This window comes from Panthera uncia (genome assembly GCF_023721935.1).
Source record: "Panthera uncia isolate 11264 chromosome B2 unlocalized genomic scaffold, Puncia_PCG_1.0 HiC_scaffold_24, whole genome shotgun sequence".
Classification (NCBI taxonomy): domain Eukaryota; kingdom Metazoa; phylum Chordata; class Mammalia; order Carnivora; family Felidae; genus Panthera; species Panthera uncia.
The window spans coordinates 33,848,790-33,866,490 of NW_026057580.1; the positions used below are offsets into that span (position 1 = coordinate 33,848,790).

The 17,701-nt window shown below is 38.9% G+C and overlaps 1 protein-coding gene across 3 annotated transcripts in view; it reads left to right on the forward strand.

The window, feature by feature from the left end:
• Positions 1-229: 229 nt before the first annotated feature.
• Positions 230-17,701, forward strand: part of SMAP1 (small ArfGAP 1) — a 199,977-nt gene continuing 182,505 nt past the window's right edge. Inside the window, exon 1 of one of the 3 annotated variants that reach the window (XM_049653888.1) lies at positions 230-465. In XM_049653888.1, the coding sequence (XP_049509845.1) occupies positions 348-465 (118 nt within the window). In that variant the 5' untranslated portion in view covers positions 230-347. The remainder of the gene's footprint in view (positions 466-17,701) is intronic. The other 2 variants (XM_049653889.1, XM_049653893.1) reach the window with 2 other exon arrangements.

Below are 17,701 nucleotides of genomic sequence, written 5' to 3' on the forward strand. Positions count from 1 at the left end.
GCCGGTTTCCAGGGGAAGTTCGGCGCATGCGCAGCTCGCCCGGCGCCTGGGTTCCTTCCTGCGGCGCCACCCGGAAGCTTCAGCCCCGTCTCCCCCCTCCCCCTCCCCCTCCTTGTCCCTCGCCGGCTCTGGCTGTGCGTGCGGGGCCGGCCCGGCGAGGAGGCGGGACACGTCGGCGCTGCCACCCGCCGCCGCCGCTCCTCCTTCTGTTCCAGCTGCCGCTGCCGCCGCCGCTTCCTCGGCTGAGTCCGCCCGCGGTCCCGGCGGCTCCAGGTGTGTTCACCCCGCCCAGCTGCCAGAGCCCGCCGCCGCCGTAGCTGCCCTGGGCTCCTCGCCCCGCTTCCGAGATGGCGACGCGCTCCTGCCGGGAGAAGGCTCAGAAGCTGAATGAGCAGCACCAGCTCATCTTGTCCAAGCTGCTGAGGGAGGAGGACAACAAGTACTGCGCCGACTGCGAGGCCAAAGGTAGCGCGGACGTCGCCGCCCCTAGTCGGGGCCTCCTGCGGCCGGTGACCTTCCCGTCGCCACGGCGCCCGGGGCCCGAGCGGACGCCGCGGCTGCGCCCGGCCGGCCCCGGCCCTGAAGGGAGGGCGGGCGCAGGCTGGAGTCGCCCCTCACCTCCGCCAGAGGCGGTGGCGAGGTCAGGCCCGTGGGCGCCGGCACTGGCCCCAGCCCCTTCTCCTCTCCGGTCCCGGGGCAGAGCCGTGTCCGCGTCGCGATGCTCAGACACCCCCCAGAGGGCCGGGGCCAGAGCCGGGCCGGGAGCGCGGAACGGGGCGACGGCCTGGCCAGGGCTTAGGGTTAAAGGGTTGCCCTCCACCCGCCTCAGCTCGCAGGTACATCCGTGGGTGGGGCCACCCTTAGTCTCGGTCTCCGCCTCGACCCTTCCCCCGTGACCACGTCGTGCCTCCCGGGGCTCCGAGGCTCGGTATCTCAGGTTGGAGCCCTACCTGCCTGTCCACCTGACAGCTTTGTACCGGGCTTTTGCTTCTTCGCGAGAAAGAGTATGGTGGTCTTTTTTTGCTGGTTTGGAGTTTTACTGAGTAAAACCATTGGGGAAGGGTCTTTAGTAGTAGTAGTAGTGATAACTGTTTTTTTAAATCTAGATATTAACCAGAATGAAGAGGAATTTCATTACATGAGTCCCGTGGACGGTGTGCTTATTATGTTCCTGAAGCTTTTAATAATTATATTGTGTCTGACCATTTGCTTTGGGAGAACATGTGGACATTGGTTTGTGTGACCCATAGACGTTGAAGGTGCATTTTTTAAAGATCCAGAGGTGAAAAAAACCCCCTAATTTTAGTTTGTTCCGTTGGAGGGCTTCTGCCTCAGCTTTGAAATAGATACACTATTTTTAGCCTATATGTTTGGGTTTGGAGATCTGATTTATATTTAATGTCTTCTAAGTAATCTCATGAGAATAAGGTTTCAGATTTTTAAAAAGAAAACTGTCATGTGTTTAGGAAAAGATCTTGCTTATTTGTAAATTGGTTTATTTGGTGAGAAATAAGTAGTTCTCCAAAGCAGAAGTCAGACTTTGAGAATGTCATTTAAGATTTCTGTTATTTGACTTAGACTTTTCCTGAAGCTTTACTGTTCTTACTCTATATTGTGTAAATGAGGCGCGTTTCATTGGGCTGATAATGTTTGATTAGACTAAGCCACAAGGCATCAGGAAGTCACTTCACTACCATACTACCATAACAGGTACTGGATCACTGGAAGGTCATGTGGGAATACTGTAACTGACCATGTGTTGAAGCACTTTTCATATGGTACCTTGACTCACCCAAGCTTATAATTTATTCTGTGTAACTTTTCAGGTGATGAATTAAAAATGCCTGATTATTGTAGTAAAACTTGTTTACCTCATATTGATTATGTGTGTGGATTTTTGGGGAATACTCTTTTGTATTGAGGCTCAATTACTCATCACTGCACCAGTAAAACGCTGAAAAATGGGGCCTTTAAAAGGCCAGAAAAAGAAATGAGCTGCATTTTGGGTAATAAGTTACATGCTTAAAAAGAGATGCTAGTATATTTTAAATATTCATTAAGTATTAAATAGTAACAGTTTTAGTAAGTGCTTTCATTAAGTGTAGAAATAATTGAAAAATAATGTTTGTTTAAATTTTTGTCCCCAAAAAAGTACTTTATAAAATCAGATATTCACTAATGCTTCCCAAAATAATTTATAGGTTTTTAAAAAGCCATTATTTGCCACATGGTAACATTTTCATATCCATCTTTTGAAGTAAGGAGAGGAGAATCATGTACTTTTAAAATTAGGACAAAAATTTTATTTTAATCTGAGGAAAAGGGAGCATTAGTTTTGCTTGCTATTTGTATTGCCACTGAGGTCCATAGATATATATTGCATGAATGTTTTTATTTTGGTTTTGTTTGGTCTTCTGTTTCTGGGTTTGTTTTTGAGAAATGGAGAAGGTTGGAGAGAAGAGAATAGTATCAAGAGTTTGAGGATGCAATGTGAAGGGCATGAATTCCAGTCATGATTTAGAAAGACCATTACTCTTTCCATGTTGTTACTAAATCTTGAATGATACTAAATTGATCTTCTAAAAATTTATTTTATTTTATTTTAAATATTTATTTATGAGAGAGACAGACAGAGTGTGAGCAGGGAAGGGGCAGAGAGAGAGGGAGACACAGAATCCGAAGCAGGCTCCAGGCTCTGAGCTGTCAGCACAGAGCCCGAAGGGGAGCTTGAACTCATGAGCCAAAGTCAGACGTTTAACCGACTGAGCCACCCAGGCGCCCCAACTTCTAAAAATTTTTTTAATGTTTATTCATTTTTGAGGGAGAGAGAGAGACAGAGCGAGACAGAGTGTGAGCAGTGGAGGGGCAGAGAGAGAGAGAGGGAGACACACAACTGAAAGCGGGCTGTAGGCTGTCAGCACAGAGCCTGACACGGGGCTTGAACTCACGAACTGTGAGATCATGACCTGAGCGGAAGTTGGAGACTTATCTGACTGAGTCACCCAGGCACCTCTTAAATTGATCTTCTGAATTATTTCACTGTTTTATCTTGATCTTCCAGGAAAAAACATCACAGTTAAGTTTAATTAGTTTAATTAGATTTGATCTCATAGTTGTATTACTTGAAAAATTTGACATGATTGGGCCACTGATATAATTAAATATATTTTGTACAAGTTTTGAGTCTTTGGTATGGTTGAACCCCATTATAGAGCTCTTTAGTTGAGTTCTTGGCTTGTTAAATGATTTTGGATTCATTATTATACATGCCAGACAACATAGTAAATGCAGATAGTGAAATTCTGATTAAGTATATTTTTAAAAGATATGCTAAGGGTCTTATTCTACACCTTAGCTATTATACAGAGTTCCATACTGTATGTATATATATGTGTGTGTGTGTGTGTGTATTAATTTTTCCTCACTAATAAACTACATCAAGCTTTTCATGTATTTTGAAGCTATTTCCTAGTTAACTCAGTTTTCTTTCAAAAAATACGTCCTCCACTGCTCTTTGAGAACAAGTACCAAAGACTAAATTTAAAGTGTAGGGCTAAAGATTACCCCATTCTGTTGACTTGTAATAGTTGGCAGAGTTATATCAATTGGATTTTGACATTTTCTTACTGAGTCACCAGTGTGTTTCCTGAGTTGACATTATTTAAGAAGTAAGGAGGGAGAGAAGGATGGCATAGGTGCCAGTTTCCTGCTCTTGATTCTACACTTACTAGATCTGTTGAGCAACTAGAGAAAAAAAACAGGCAGATGGGGCTGGACTTCCTCTCCCTGGCCTCATTGGTGACTCTCTGGGAGTTTTAACACAGTTCTATTGGTTATTAGTTGGTGGCGATTTATGGAGCAGTGAGGATTTAGAGCCTCTTGCCAATCTAAAGTTTAGTTTTTAGTATTTAAAGTTTCATCCACGGTTAGTACTAGTTTTGATTCTGAACGTGTATCAATTGGCATGAATATGTTGCCTCTTGCCCAGTAAGTTTTGGGGTAGTAAGAAACAAGGTTTTTTGAACACTTAGAGATTGTTTTGTTTCATCTGTCTGGTATTAAGAGGTTAAGTTCCTTGCCCAGATCAAGCACTTATTTCTTCATTCCACAGATCGTGACTTGAGGGGACACTGCTAAACACTGTATTGGATTATGGAGCTAAAATATTTGTGAGACCTAAGGAGACCTAAGGAGTTTGTTCAGAGAGGACTGCATTTTTGCAAATGAGTAATTCCAAAACAGTGTACTAAGTGTTATAATAGTGGTTATAAGAGGTGCCTCCCTCTCTACTTATTTTGGGCTGCTGTCCCATCTCATGTGACTTTTGGTTGTCTTCACGGTTCCTAGAATGCTGCCTCAAGGCCCTTGCACATGCTGTTCTTTCTGCCTGTGAAGTTCTCTAACAGTTTTTTGCTTGATCAGTTTTACATATCATCCCCTTTCTGCTTAAATGTTTCTGGAAGGGAAGTGATTCTCTCTGATTTTCTATATTAGATTAGACTTTCCTTTATATGTGTAAGACATCCTGAATGTTTTATTACACTTAAGTACAGTTGTAATTAAACATTATTTGGGTATTTATTGGGTAATCTATATCCCTGTTGGATTATAGCTATAAGAGAGAAGAGACCTTGTTTATCTTGTTTAGGCTTGTATCCCCTGCCCTCTACACAATGGGTGACATGTGGTAGGTTTAGTGTAACTCAACAAGTATCTTTTGAATGAATGAATGTGAATGAGTACAGAGCCAAGGGCAGGCAGCAGGGTATGTGGAAATAGTTCACATATAGGCGGAGTGACCCTGTTGGAAAATATTTACAGGAGTCTTGTTTGAGCTAGGTTCAGAAGATGGAGTGGGATTTTAGCAGATGGAGAAGGAATTAAAGGACACAGCTGCACACACAAGGTGCATAAGAGGTATTTAAAATAACATAAGAGGTTTCCATGTGGACTTTTTTGGGTAAGCTTTCTCTAAGCATGGTCAGATTTGATGGTGGCGGGTCAGGAAGAACTGAAATGGTGAGAGATTCCAGGCATGTCACTTAATTATCACAGTAGTCCAAGCAAGAGTGTAAGGACCTGAACTCACTTAATGTTGGGGTATAGGGCAGGAAACAGAACAGCTGTAGTTATTTTAAGGAATAGGGTGTTTACATTGGAGAGGCTAAAGGAGCAAAAATTGGGAACCACTACTGGACTTCTGGCTTCAAGGCTACACACTATTACTGCTACTGTTACCACCACTGCCATGGCTTCTCACCCGTGGAGCTGGTGAGCCAGCGGACGGGGGAATAAGACTGTGGTTACTGCAACCCTTCAATGTCTTGTTAGACATTTTTTCAGTTGCCCTTACTATAGGAAGATGGTCTTTGCTGAACTTGTGCCTTCCACGTGCAAATAACTGGCAGACTAATGTCCAACACTTTGCCTTCAAGGGAGTCTTCTAGCTTTCTAACCTTTTCAAAAAGTAGAAACATGAAGTGAAGGTTGTGAGACCCAGTCCAAGAGTCTACTACAGGCAGTGAGGATGGAGAACATTTTTCATGAAGTGTGTAATGTTTAAGAGTTCTTATGTAAACTTATTTTAAAGTAATTCATACTAAAAAGTAAAATTCACTTGAGAAACTGATATTTATAATGATGTTGATGCTCATAGGATAAATTCATACAAACAAAATCTTTGATTGTAATTCACCTAAAGAGACCTGCAAATCTGAAAGTTCCCTCAAAATGCTAACCTTCAGGTTTGATTGGTCCGTTGTTGTCATAATTCTGCTGATCTTGAGATTTTCTCTGATGATTATGTGTAGAGCCTGGTGTCAGAGCCAGGATAGAAACCACTGGTCTCTCTCTGACTCATCAGAGCACAAGCAGGGGAGGAGCAGAGAGAGAGGGAGACACAGAATCAGAAACAGGCTCCAGGCTCTGAGCTGTCAGCACAGAGCCTGATGCGGTCTCCAACTTAGAACTGCGAGATCATGACCTGAGCCGAAGTTGGATGTTTAACCGACTGAGCCACCCAGGTGCCCCTATCTTGGCGTTTTAAACCACAGAAACAACTTGATAGACTTGAAAGAGCACTGACCTGGATTAAGTTAGTAAAGCTAGGTTTGAGTCCAGCTTTTGCCTCTTGACTTACTTGGTGACCAGTTGTCCTTGTTCTCGTTGAACCTTACTACAAAGATTTATTTCAGCTCTGATGTGATCTGTGTTCTTTTTTGAAACCTATGTTTCATATCACTTCTAAGTCAGTATTTACTATTGTTGATTTCAAAAAATTGGTTTTTTTAAATTAATTAATAATTTAATTTTGGGTCTTACAGAACTTTGGATCTTGATCAAACCTGTATACTTTTAAAGCTTTTCACTGATGATTTAGGTCTTTCTGAGCCAATTACCTGGTATTATCTTTAATTATCTCAAGCTGTATCATATAACCCACAGGAATATTCCTCACAGATTGAGGAATCCTTTTGTTTGAAACTTTTTCCCTAATGCTTTCATGGATTAGAGTAAGATCAAAGAAACTATCACCTGTTCTAGTCATCTACTACAGCCATACTTTAGGACTGTATAGTCATACATAACCATACATTTAGTCATACATAGTACCATATGGAAATGATTTAAAAAAATTCACTAAAAAGAGCTTAGAGGCACCTGGGTAGCTCAGTTGATTGTCTGACTCTTGATTTCAGCTCCGGTCATGATTCCAGGGTGGTGGGATTGAGCCCCACATTGGGCTCTGTGCTGTTGGAAATATGTACTAATTTCATGCTCGTGTCCATTTTGAGTAGTAAATATGAGGACTTTGAGAGTCTAAAGGGCAGAGAATTACAAGCCTTCCAGTAATTCTCCATTCGCTGTGCATCCTCCCCTTTCCCCCAACAATTTTTCTTTTTTTTGCCTCCATTTCACAAGAGATCCAAGTGATTGCTTTTAGGAGTGATTGATGATAGACTTTCATATGTCTATCACTGATCTTTTGTAAAGAGTGCGTTTCAAGGACCAATGATCAGCTAAACCCAAATCTTAAAAAGAAAATAAAGGAAATTTAAAACCTCTCTGGGGCATTATATTTAGGATAACTTTATCTTCCAATACAGGAACATTCATTAAAAATTATGGTTTAGTCTAGATGTTTTTTAATTGATGTATTTCTACTCTTGAAAGCTGCTTTTAATGTAGGGTGGTGATGGTGCATCGTGCCAAAAAACTAGCAGAAGTATGATTTTTGAAGTGAAATGATCATCACTAGTATATTAATTTCCTAATGCTGCTATCAAAAATTATCACAAACCTAGTGGCTTAAACAACACAAATTATCATCTTACAGTTCTGGAGGTTAGAATCCAAAATGAGTCTTCTTGAGCTAAGATCAAATGTGTTCCTTTTGAGGCACTAGGGGAGAATCTGTTTCCTTATCTTTTCTAGCTTCTGGAAGTCACCTGTGATGTTTGCCTCATGGCCCCTTTTGCCATCTTCAGATCTCTTTCTGCCTTTTTGTGTTTGCATCAATACATCTTCTCTGGCTTTTGTAAGGACCCTTATGATTACATTGGGTTTATCTGGATAATCTAGGATAATAATATCTCAGTGTCCTTAACTTAAACACACCTGCAAAGTCTGCTAGGCACTATGATAATTTATAAGGAGCAAATAAAATACAGTCTAAAGTTTGTCATATTATTAGCCAAAAGAATGCCCCATAAGTACTTTTAGCTCCAAGGAGCTGTACAACTTTTTGATTCTGTGACATTGGAATTTTTTGTTGTGAGACCTGTGGCTCACTTCCTAGGACTTGAAAAATCATTGTTTGGGGGAAATCCCTGATTTTAATGGCTTCCTATTGTGCCAAAATGAGTTATTGCTCTATTAATATGCCCCTTATAAACAAAGAAGGGTTTTCTCGAGTTTATGTCTTCTCTTTTTTTTTTAATGTTTTTATTTATTTTTGAGACAGAGAGAGACAGATTATGAACAGGGGAGGGGCAGAGAGAGAGAGGGAGACACAGAATCTGAAGCAGGCTCCAGGCTCTGAGCTGTCAGCACAGAGCCCGACGTGGGGCTCGAACTCACGGAGTGTGAGATCATGACCTGAGCTGAAGTCGGACGCCCAACCGACTGAGCCACCCAGGCGCCCCTATGTCTTCTCTTAATGATTCTTTTGTTTTTGACCTCAGGAGAGTGATCCTTTTACTGAGATTAGCTTGCTCCAATCTAGGGTTCATGATAGTAGGATATATATTTGAATAGCTAAATCAGAAGAAAACTGTGGATTATTTTTAATGGCAAACAGTGGAGCATGAACTTGATCAGGAGCCTTCACCACTACACCATATCTTTGTCAAAAACCAAAACACTGCACACGGGGTAAAACAAAGCAGAAAGATGAGTTTATTATAAGGCTTTTTACCTGCAAGTCAGGTAACTCAAGGCTGTGGGAGCAGTGAGTTCTGAGTTGCTCACAGACTAAGGGATTTTTATGGGATAAATACAGAAGTTACTTGGTTGCCTAGTGGTCTTGTTTCTTATTTGGATTTGGGTAGCTTGGTTAGGAACAAGGAAGTTCATAGATGGCCTGAACAGACTTGGTGTTTGATGATTGGCTGGTGTCCTTTACTTATTTCTGAGAGAAGAGCTGTAAGTTTCTGTAAGATTAGGTTAAGTTTCCTTTATGCATTGGTGTTGACTGTGTGCAGTTTGTCCTTGGCATAAGTGACTTCATTTTGGTTTGGTTCTACACCTTCTAGACTTAAGAGTATGAAATCACATCTTATATAGATAAAATTTAAAATCAGATTTGACTGGGCTTTAAAACCCCTTAATAGTTTATATGATTTTTATGTCTTCAACTGTGTATAATTATTCTTATGGAAACAAGAATTTCATTACTTCAAAATAATTGGGCTTCATTAAAGAAAAGAAACAAAGGAAAGTTTCTGCATTTCAGACTGTTCTACTTAAAGTTAAATATTGTCCCTAGTGGTGAATGGCCATAGGTGAATACTCAGGTTATTTCTCCTTGACAGCATTCCTTTTTATAATTTTAATATTAAATTTGTGTAATCTTAATAAATGTTGATATATTTATTAATAGAGCTATATATGATGACTATTACTTGATAATAATGTATATGAAGCATTTATAGAGTTTGATATATAGTAGGTAGTCAGTAAATGTTGCATTTGTATCTTAAGTCTTGTATAAGACCTATAAACATTTTTGTTTTCTTTTTTCCTCCAATTATTTTATTATTTTTTTAATGTAAGTATTTTTTTTTCTTTTTTCTAAGTTTTAATTCTGGTTTAGTTAACATACAGTGTTATGTTAGTTTCAAGTATACAGTGTAGTGATTCAGCAATTCTGTACATTACTTGGTGTTCACCATGATAAAGGTATTCTTTAATTCCCATCACCTATTTTCACCCTCCTGTAACCATCAGTTTGTTCTCTATAGTTAAGTGACTGTTTCTTAGTTTGTTCTTTTTCCATTTGCTTGTTTGTTTTGTTTCTTAAATTCCACATATAAGTGAAATCATATGCTGTTTTTCTTTCTCTGACTTATTTCCCTTAGCATTATAGCATATATAGCATATATCTAGCTCCTCCAATTACTTTTTAAGAGAATTGTTCAAGGTTTCAGATGTAAGAAAACTCCTTCCTCCTCCATATTTTCCCTAAGTTTTATTGTTGTGAAATTTTTCTGAATTTTGTGTTTTTTTGTTTTTTTTTTTTTTTTAACTTAGAAGTTGTAATTGACTATGAGGGTTAACTTTTGGTTGTAATTATTGTAGGAAGTGAAAACAAACAAACAGCTATCCAAATATTTGATAGAGACACATTCTCTTCTTTGTAATGTGGTTTCCTTTTCTATTTGCATTAAATTGTTATTTTTTACAAGCAAAGGTTACTAGTCTCTTGTTGCAATTACTCTCTCCATATTGTGAGATTACAAATGATTTTTTTCATTGTGGAAATTTTGCTCAGCTATTCTACAGAAGCAGCTTCCCTTCTATTGTTTATTTACTGAAAATTAGTTGTTACTTGGGATTTGTTTTTTAGCGGGGACAATGATTTTACTTCCGTAGATGAGACAAGGCTATCAGGTGACTGCCTTCTTTTTTGGCCTTTTATCACTTGTCCCAAATTTATGGCAATTATACTTTGACTGGTTTTAACTTAGTTGGTAAAATATGCCTGTAAACAACAGGAAACAAAGGTTTTTGCCTAAAATAAATGTTTGTCTAGCTTTCAAAAAAATAGTTGAGGGGACTTCCAGTTTCTAGTCTGGCTTTGAGACTGGAAGGAGCTTCAAGTCTCCACTCCATCCTAACAAGTAAAAAGCTCAGCAAACTGCAAAATCAACATCTCTTCTTAGATCGTAAGTGAAGTCACAGGGCAAACTGCTGTCCCCAAAATAGGAGGGACAGGCGAATATAATCACAATTCAGTAACTCTGTGGGAACCAGTACTGAGGTAGGAAAACTATTGACAAATTGCTGGAGGCTCACTGTGGACAAATATAAGAGTCAGAAACTCCAGGAGGACACAGTTACGGGTAAGGTCCCACACTTTGGTGAGTTTTACCACCAGGAGCTCAACACAGTGAATATGGGAGAAAAACCTATGCTTCTGGCAGGGGAAGGAGAAAAGGAACCATCTTGAAATACACCGGAGCATTCTGTTCTTACTTAGCAAGGTCTGCCTTCTGGAGAAACTGTTTAACTAGAGCTTAACTGACTTGGGGAAGGGAAATATCTAACTCCAGCCACCTGTAGCCTTTCTCAGGAGAGAAGGGAAATGCCACTTTCAGTCTACTCTAGCCATCCTGTCCCATGGGGGAAGGGGACAGCTGTGGTAGGGGGACTGAGATTTGTGAAGCTCACAGTACAGAGACAGAGGCTCACTGAAAGAGTGAGACGTAATCATAGAACTATGGAATGCTTCCCACCACATTACTAAAACTGTCTACAGCAGTTAATTTTATCTAGCACATCATATCCAGCTGTCAAGAAAAAATTACAAGGCAGGGTGCCTGGATGGCTCAGTGGTTGAGCATCCGACTTTGGCCCAGGTCATGATCTCAAGGTTCATGAGTTTGAGCCCCATGTTGGGCTTTGTGCTGACAGCTCAGAGCTTGGAGCCTGCTTCAGATTCTGTGTCTCCCTCTTTGTGCCCCTCCCCAGCTTGTGCTCTGTCTCTTTATCTCTCAAAAATAAATAAAAACATGAAAAAAATAAAAAAAAAATTACAAGGCGTACTAGAAGGCACAAAAAATAGTTGAGGTTCTTAAATTTCACAGTGAAATTGTTTCACATATCAGAAGTATGGTTACAGGCTACCAGCTCACCTTGTGACATGTAAATATAGTTGGAAAAACATGTAAAAATACTTTCATACATTAAATGAATGTGTAAAGCATATGTAAATGGCTAAAGTTACACTATGTTCAGTTTGAATAAACTTGTTAATATAAATGGCTAAAGTTACACTATGTTCAGTTTGAATAAACTTGTTCACATCAAATCTATTCCAACCTCTTCCAGTTTAAAAGGTTCTGAAGTTTTGTAGACGAGAATATCAGTCCCAAATAATACTGTTACCCAGAGCTAAGGGACAGATCTGTAAACTTCTGCTGCTCAACTGAACTATAATCTTTATAGTAGATCTCAAATACTCATACTCAAATTATTTTTAGAATTCACATGAAGTAAGGAGCATTATACTCATCAGTGACATTTCATATATGTATGCGTCCCTTGAAAATAGTTTACATGGAGGTTGTAATTACTCTTTATATTCAACCTTGGCTTAATATTTCTTTACCAAATCAATGATTTGAAAAAGTTGGGAGGGGGACCCTTCTAAGTTAAAAGAAACAAGAGATATAGCTAATCACAGTCTATGGTCCTCGAGAGGATGTTTTTGGAAAAAGATATTTACAAGAAAATTTTGTGGTGAAGCACTGTTGTGGGAAATAGAACACATTATTAGATGGCATTGAAAACTTATTGTTAATTTGGTAGGTGTGATAATATTGTGGTTATGGGGAGAAAATTTATATTTTTTAGAGATTCATACTGAAAAAGTTAGAGGTGGTATCTTGATGTCTGAAATTACTTTCCTGTACCTCAACATAAAAAATGAAAATATGGCTAAAATGGCAAAATCTTAACAATTGTTGAATCTGGGCAGTGGATATGTGGGTGTTTGTCGTGCTATTCTTGTTTTCTGTTCTGTTTTTGAAAATTTTTGATAATAAATATTAAAAAAAGATTTTAGTTTTTAATAAATAAACTCAAGGTACCAAATAAGTACATAAAAAATGTTCAGCTCTCCTTGGTTGCAGGTTTTTCTTTTTTTCCATTTGGAAGGATAGCACTAATTAACTAGTCTTGACTGATAGTATGTTTCTAGATATTTATATAATTCTCTATCAAATGATATCAACATATATCAAGTATTCTGAACATGCTCAGAGTCTGCATAAACATACCAAGAGAATAAAAGAAGTTAAAAAAAATCAAACTATGATTACAAAAACAGTGTGATTAAGGAATAATTACATAAACTTTTGGCTCTTCATGGTAGACCCTTAGTGATTTTAGGTTGCTGGTCAGAAAAAGGATTATCATGGAGCTGTTTTAGTGCTGTGTAGCTGTTAAAAAAGCATTTGAAAATACAGTAGTGAATGCTCTAATTTTACTTCTCCATCATCCTGTTTTTTAAGAATATGTTAAAGAGAACTGCCACAAACCATCACAGTACACCAGAACCTCTAATGCTAATCACTATCTTGGATTTTATCCAGGGGTTACTTAAAGAAGTATTCATTTCACAGGTACTTTATGAACACCTATTATGTGTAAGGCACAACTGCTAATTGCTGTATGAATTGAAGTAGTGTAAGGTATGTGAATCCTTACAAGGCTTCTGTTTAGGACTTTCCATTGTAGGACATAGAAACAGAAGTAGAATCAGGTGCTTATGAAAGCCCTAGAAGGGGTAGAAAAGTAGGCTCCATGCTGACGGAGCCTCTAGGACTGACTCCCAGATCACAGCAGAACTGACCTTCCAGGGAACCATTAACTCAGAGGCTGTCACTGAACTGTTGAGTCTAAGAAAACACCAAATTAGCTGTAGCCCAGGGATTAGAAAGCTACATCTGCCTTACAATACCGGTAAACTGGTAAGTAGGTACTGGAATGTGGGGTCTGTCATCATCTGTGTCAAAATTGCTTCACACCCATGAAGTGGGAGACTAGACATTCTATGATCTTCCTGCAGAAAATAGCTAAAAAGGAGAGTAGTTACCGCACTTTTGCTTTCAAATATGGCATAAGTGCATCTAATTGATGGAAACGTTCTCAGTCAGAACTTTATAAAAGAATCTGAGAAATAGAGTTTTTTAGCTTTTCATCCTCTGAAACCAGGAAGGCACACCAGAAATAGGGTGGAATAGAGGTTGTGTGAGCAAATCAACAGTATCTACCATGGTTTCTGTCTTAGCTAGTTGCATCAGAATGAATAGAATGTATGTAGCTTGAGAAGGAAAGAAGTAGAAAGTCCTCCAGCAGCCATTTATTTTTTCTTTGTCTTTGGCTCTGTCTCTGGGTCTATAACACATGATTCTTTTTGCCTGCTTCATTCTTTACTGACTGCTTTCCCTTATTCATATGCTTGCCTATACCTCACTAGTTCCTAAGTCTATATGACCTGTTATTTGGCTTCCTAGAGGTGGTTGTCTTTTTCTTTGGGTCATATACCATATTCCTGGGTGAGATGAACTGGCCCAGCCTGGGCCATGTGCCTACCTCTGATCATTGTAGCATGGAGGTGATGTGGTTTGAAGTAGTGGGGTTCAGAGCTAATGGGCAAGAAAGAATTCTTGAGACATCTTTGGGAAAAGGTGGTTTTATTAAAGCATGGGGACAGGACCTGTGGGAAGAAAGAGCAATACTGGGGTTGTGAGGAGTGACTGATTATACAAGATTTTCTATCCTGTGGACAGGAGGGTGATATTAGGGCTTTAGGAAATTGAGTCTATAGATTTCTGGAGATTGCATTTTTTTTCTTTCAAATCATTAAGACAGTTGCAAACTGATGGAGACTCTGCCCTGCATGACCTTGATCTCTATCAGTTAACCATTTGTTTTTCCTTTTGTTCTTGGGCAGCCTGAGGAATGCCTGAGGAATGGGGGGTAGTGATTGTGGGGTGTTAGCTTGTGCTTTGCCCTCAGCTTGCCTTTTGCTCCCTCATCATTTCCCCCCTGAACAATTTTGACCCTTAAATCTCTAAGGTTGTTGAAGGCAGAAGGTCTCATGTTCTGTGTAGCTTCTTTCTGCTGAGTAGGGGCGTAGAGATGTCCCTACTTTTGGCTTGACATTGATCATCTGGGGAGTTTATATATATGAGTTAACCAAAGGCAGAGGCAGCTGAATCCATTGTGGACAGTAAGTATCTCTGTGGGTGGTAAGGATCATCGATGTGAAATCATTGTAGTGATGGAGTCTTGGCACCAAGTAGAGACATTGAAAAAGCCAACATACTAGGTAGGATTAATATGGCTATAAGGAATAAGTACAACAGAGAGACCCCTAACAGTTGACCATAACCCCCCCTCCCCCCAAACCAGTAACTTAACCAATCATTTAAAGAGAGAGAAGGATTTTATAGAGCCTCAGTTTGGGTATCCGTATCTTTTAATAGGCCTGTGACATTTTTGTGATAATCTGGAGTATATATACATCACTCTCTTAATAATGGCATATGTACCACCTTGTGGTGCTGTTAAAACATCTAATGCCATTCTATTTTGTAGAACTGTTTCATGCATTTGAGTTTATTTTCTTTTTGAGAGAGAGGGAGGGAAGGAGGAAGGGAGGGAACGTGTGTGTGCATGTGAATAAGGAAGGGACAGAGGCAGAGGGAGAGAGAGAATCTTAAGCAGGCTCCATGCCCAGGTTGGAGCCCGATGCAGGGCTTGATCTAATGGCTGCGAGATCATGACCTGAGCCGAAATCAAGAGTCAGATGCTTAACCGACTGAGTGACCCAATTGCCCCTGCATTTATTTTAGTGTTTAATAATGTAATGCTGTTTTGAGAGTCATTTAAGGCCTTAATTGTGTAACAGGTGTTATTAGCCATCATATAGACTCTGTTTTGTCTATATGATGTAAGCGTCAGATAATTAATAAGAGGCACTTTTATAGAAACAAAAGAAAAATATACGTTAATGGATAGAGCAAATTATAAACCCAGTGTTTGAGTCTCAAATGCTGCCCATGAAAAGATTTTTGGATGTCAGGCTTGAAGGATCCTCAGATGGAGTGGGAACAGGCAGCTGGAATCAGATGGGTTTTTCTGGTTTGTAATTCAAATGTATCTGGTGATCCTTTTGAAAGGCCCATTGTAAGAAGGAACTGTCAGTATAAATTGGGGAAAAAAGAATGACAAAGTACTACCATCACTTTCCTTTGAAGAGAAATTTGAGGTCTTCCATAGGTTCACAGAACAAGAAGGGCTGTTAGTTTGCTTATTGGTTTCCTGTGAATGACAGGTTTTATTTTAGATATATGAGCCTGTGAAGAGTGTCCCTCTAATGTTACTGCAGTGGGTGTACATAATATGACCTGGTAGAGGCCTTTCCTTTTGAAGTAAATCCCCTGCTGTATTAGACTTTCAATCCTTTAAATAAACCATGTGTTCTGGGTTTTTATAGGGTGGGTTGCCAGTAGCTGTCAGATTAGGTATAGGGAGGATATGGTTTACATATTCATTTAGAGATTTATGAATTAACCCACCCTCAAGTTAATAATTTAATAAAGAACTATAGTCTTTATTGATTGGTCTACAGTGAGAAAAGACATTTCATATACAGTTGTTGGGAATCTATCCCACTTTCCACTTATTCAAATAATCATATGCTGATGGGGTCTTATTATTATCCCCACAGAATAACAAGCAAGAAGATTGTCAGTACATGAGCTGTTTCTCTGAAGTTTACCTCAAGTTGTCCAGCATCAGTTTTTAGAGCTTCTAGGAAAAGGCAGTTTTAGTTTTTAATGACTTTAAAAGTTAAGAGAATGGAAGAAGATTGGAAACCTTAGTTGGAGAGCTATAGCCAAATACTTGAGGAAACAAGAAGAATTTAGGTTATACTGTAGTTTATAATAAATAGTATTAAAATTTAGTATCTCCAAAGATGTGTTACTGAAACATAGTTTTCCCCTACAGTTACCCTCATTTCCAGAGATACCCAAATCAAGACTAATTTGTTTATAAAACAAGTCCAGTTTAATTGCTTAGATAAGCTCAGGAAGAATAGCGATTGACCATGTAGATCTTTTAAAATTTGTTTTGCTGCACCTTTTCATAAGGAATCTATATTGAACTTTTAGTAGCCTATCTAGGCCAGAAGCCAAGCCAGATACTTGCTATCACACATGCCTACAGTACCTGTAGACTTGGGCAAATTTCTCTTCTTGAGGTCTCCCAAATATCCTGAGCTTCCTGCACTTGCCAGGAAGTGACATTCTTTACTCACCTGGGAACTCTGTAAGCAAGGTATTAGGCCAACATTTCCAAGGGGCTTTATGCTTCCATGTGTCATAAAGTCAGCTTCAGTTCCTTAAAGCTGTTTGGTCATATCCAAGTCTATGCATGTCTCTCAAAAATGACATTCCAGTCAAAGCCTAGGTAAAATAACCAATGTTTCCAATGGTGTCCTGTTGCAAGGAGAACAGATTCTTCTTGAACTTTTGCAAATGACTATGATTGCCATAGAAGAAAGAATACTCACTGAGAGTTTTCTGAATTTCAGGGGGCTTAGGTAGACAGAAAAGTTAAATGCTTCAGTTTGTTTACAAATGAATACTTTATCACATTTCTGTAAATCATAGATATTTTAAGAGAAAATGTCCTTAATCCAGAAGAGTAAACGTTAGAGAACCAGCAGTGTTTCAGACAAGAGTCACAGAAGTTATAATCATCTTCAGTTCATTTAATTTCATGTTAGTAATTCTTGTTCAGTTTGAACACAGCTTTTAATTAGTTCTGGAAATTCTTACCCATTTCAGTTTTATGATTTTAAAAATATAAAAAACCTGTATTTGTTCAAAAAAAGACCTTTTTATGAGTTTCCTTGAAGATGAAACTTATTTTGAAATGACAAATGATAATTGATAAGGAAATTCATTTATTTCTGTGACACAGAAAATTTCAGTAATCAAAATGTTAAGTGATGGTCTTACACCAGAACACATTAAAACTCAGGAATTTCATTTATGAATGTATGTATGTATGTATCTATTTATGTATCTATTTGTATAGTTATAGCATTAACCAAAGCAATACAACCTAGGGCTTATCATGATTTGTTTGATAGTTCTTTCCAAGTAACTTAACATACCAAATAAAAAGTCCTAATTGGTCAAAGAGATTTTATTTACAATTTAAATCTTGAGGAAATTTGTTGAAGAACCTGAGAAAGTTTAAAGCACATGCCTGAGTAGGATTATAGATCATTACCAAACTTTAAAAGTTCAAATTATTTAATCAAGTGACAATAAGAGATTCCAAAAGCAAATATGTAGGGTTATATAGTTGTTAGCAAAACTTAGCCCCTTTAACATTGAGAAGTTTAAACCTTAATAAATCAAAGACCTCATAAAAACAAAACATAGAAACTGGGTTT